The sequence below is a fragment of the Penaeus monodon genome, chromosome 24 (assembly GCF_015228065.2).
Source record: "Penaeus monodon isolate SGIC_2016 chromosome 24, NSTDA_Pmon_1, whole genome shotgun sequence".
NCBI lineage: Eukaryota > Metazoa > Arthropoda > Malacostraca > Decapoda > Penaeidae > Penaeus > Penaeus monodon.
The window spans coordinates 22,549,856-22,550,791 of record NC_051409.1 but is presented as its reverse complement, the minus strand read 5'-3'; the positions used below and the strand labels follow the sequence as shown (position 1 = coordinate 22,550,791).

Genomic DNA, 936 nt, shown 5'->3' with positions numbered 1-936 from the left:
CCATGCATGGATAAATATGCATTTACTTTGATGTAAAAGTCATTTGTATAATCAGAACATTACTGGGTAAATTTGTTATCAACACATACATATTTTAGCAATTACATGCATACTTACATATAAACTTCCATAGCAGGGTAAAATCTTTAAAAAAGTGTTCCTCAGTGTGACAAAAGTTACCAACAATAAATATACTTGTGTAAGATAGGGTTTTCTATAATCCAAGAAGTCTCTTTATGTTCATCTCTTATTCCAACAAATAAATGTAGCAAGGACTTCATTGCAACATAGAATAGTCCTTACCTGCAACATTCTCTTGATCTACTCCTAAGAAGAAACCTGCAATGATAACACCACAGCTTGCCACTGCAGGTAATGATGTTTTTTGACCTGGGAAAATAAAACATGCCTAACTTCAGATTCTTACCATCAGTTGCTAATTTATCTTTTTGTTTTCTCAGTACATATCATAAAATTACTATAGATCACAAAAGTTGAGAACTGGAGTTTTCACATAAGTTTAAACTTTTTTTATTTATCTTCAAAACTGACAACCATGAGAAAATGATAGGATTTTCTAATTAAATAGAAAAAAGAATCACTTAGGGTGTACAGTCATCAACTAAATATTTTACTTGATATTATATTGCTTTTTCAAAATAATTATCCACTTACCAAGGATCAGGTACGTGAAAATGACATTGAACACAGTTGATAACGATCGCCCAACATAATAGAATGCTACACCAACGTACTTCAGGCACAGGTTGTTCATGGAAATCATGGCGACAAACATGCATGTTAATGGCAAAACCTGTAAGAAAAATATTTATAGTTATATAAAACAACTAATTCAATACTTCACCTTGTGCTGCCCTTCCCCCCAAATCTAGGAATCACAATCTGGAACCAATACTAACCAAATATCAGTGCACT

The 936-nt window shown here is 32.3% G+C and overlaps 1 protein-coding gene across 1 annotated transcript in view; it reads right to left on the bottom strand.

Moving 5' to 3' along the window:
- The window catches only part of LOC119588651 (GDP-fucose transporter 1-like), a gene marked incomplete in the record, with an annotated part of 35,134 nt that overhangs the window by 22,475 nt on the left and 11,723 nt on the right, over nt 1-936 (bottom strand). The window contains 2 exon segments of the mRNA XM_037937288.1: nt 304-390; nt 676-814. Of these exon segments, the coding sequence (XP_037793216.1) occupies nt 304-390; nt 676-814 (226 nt within the window).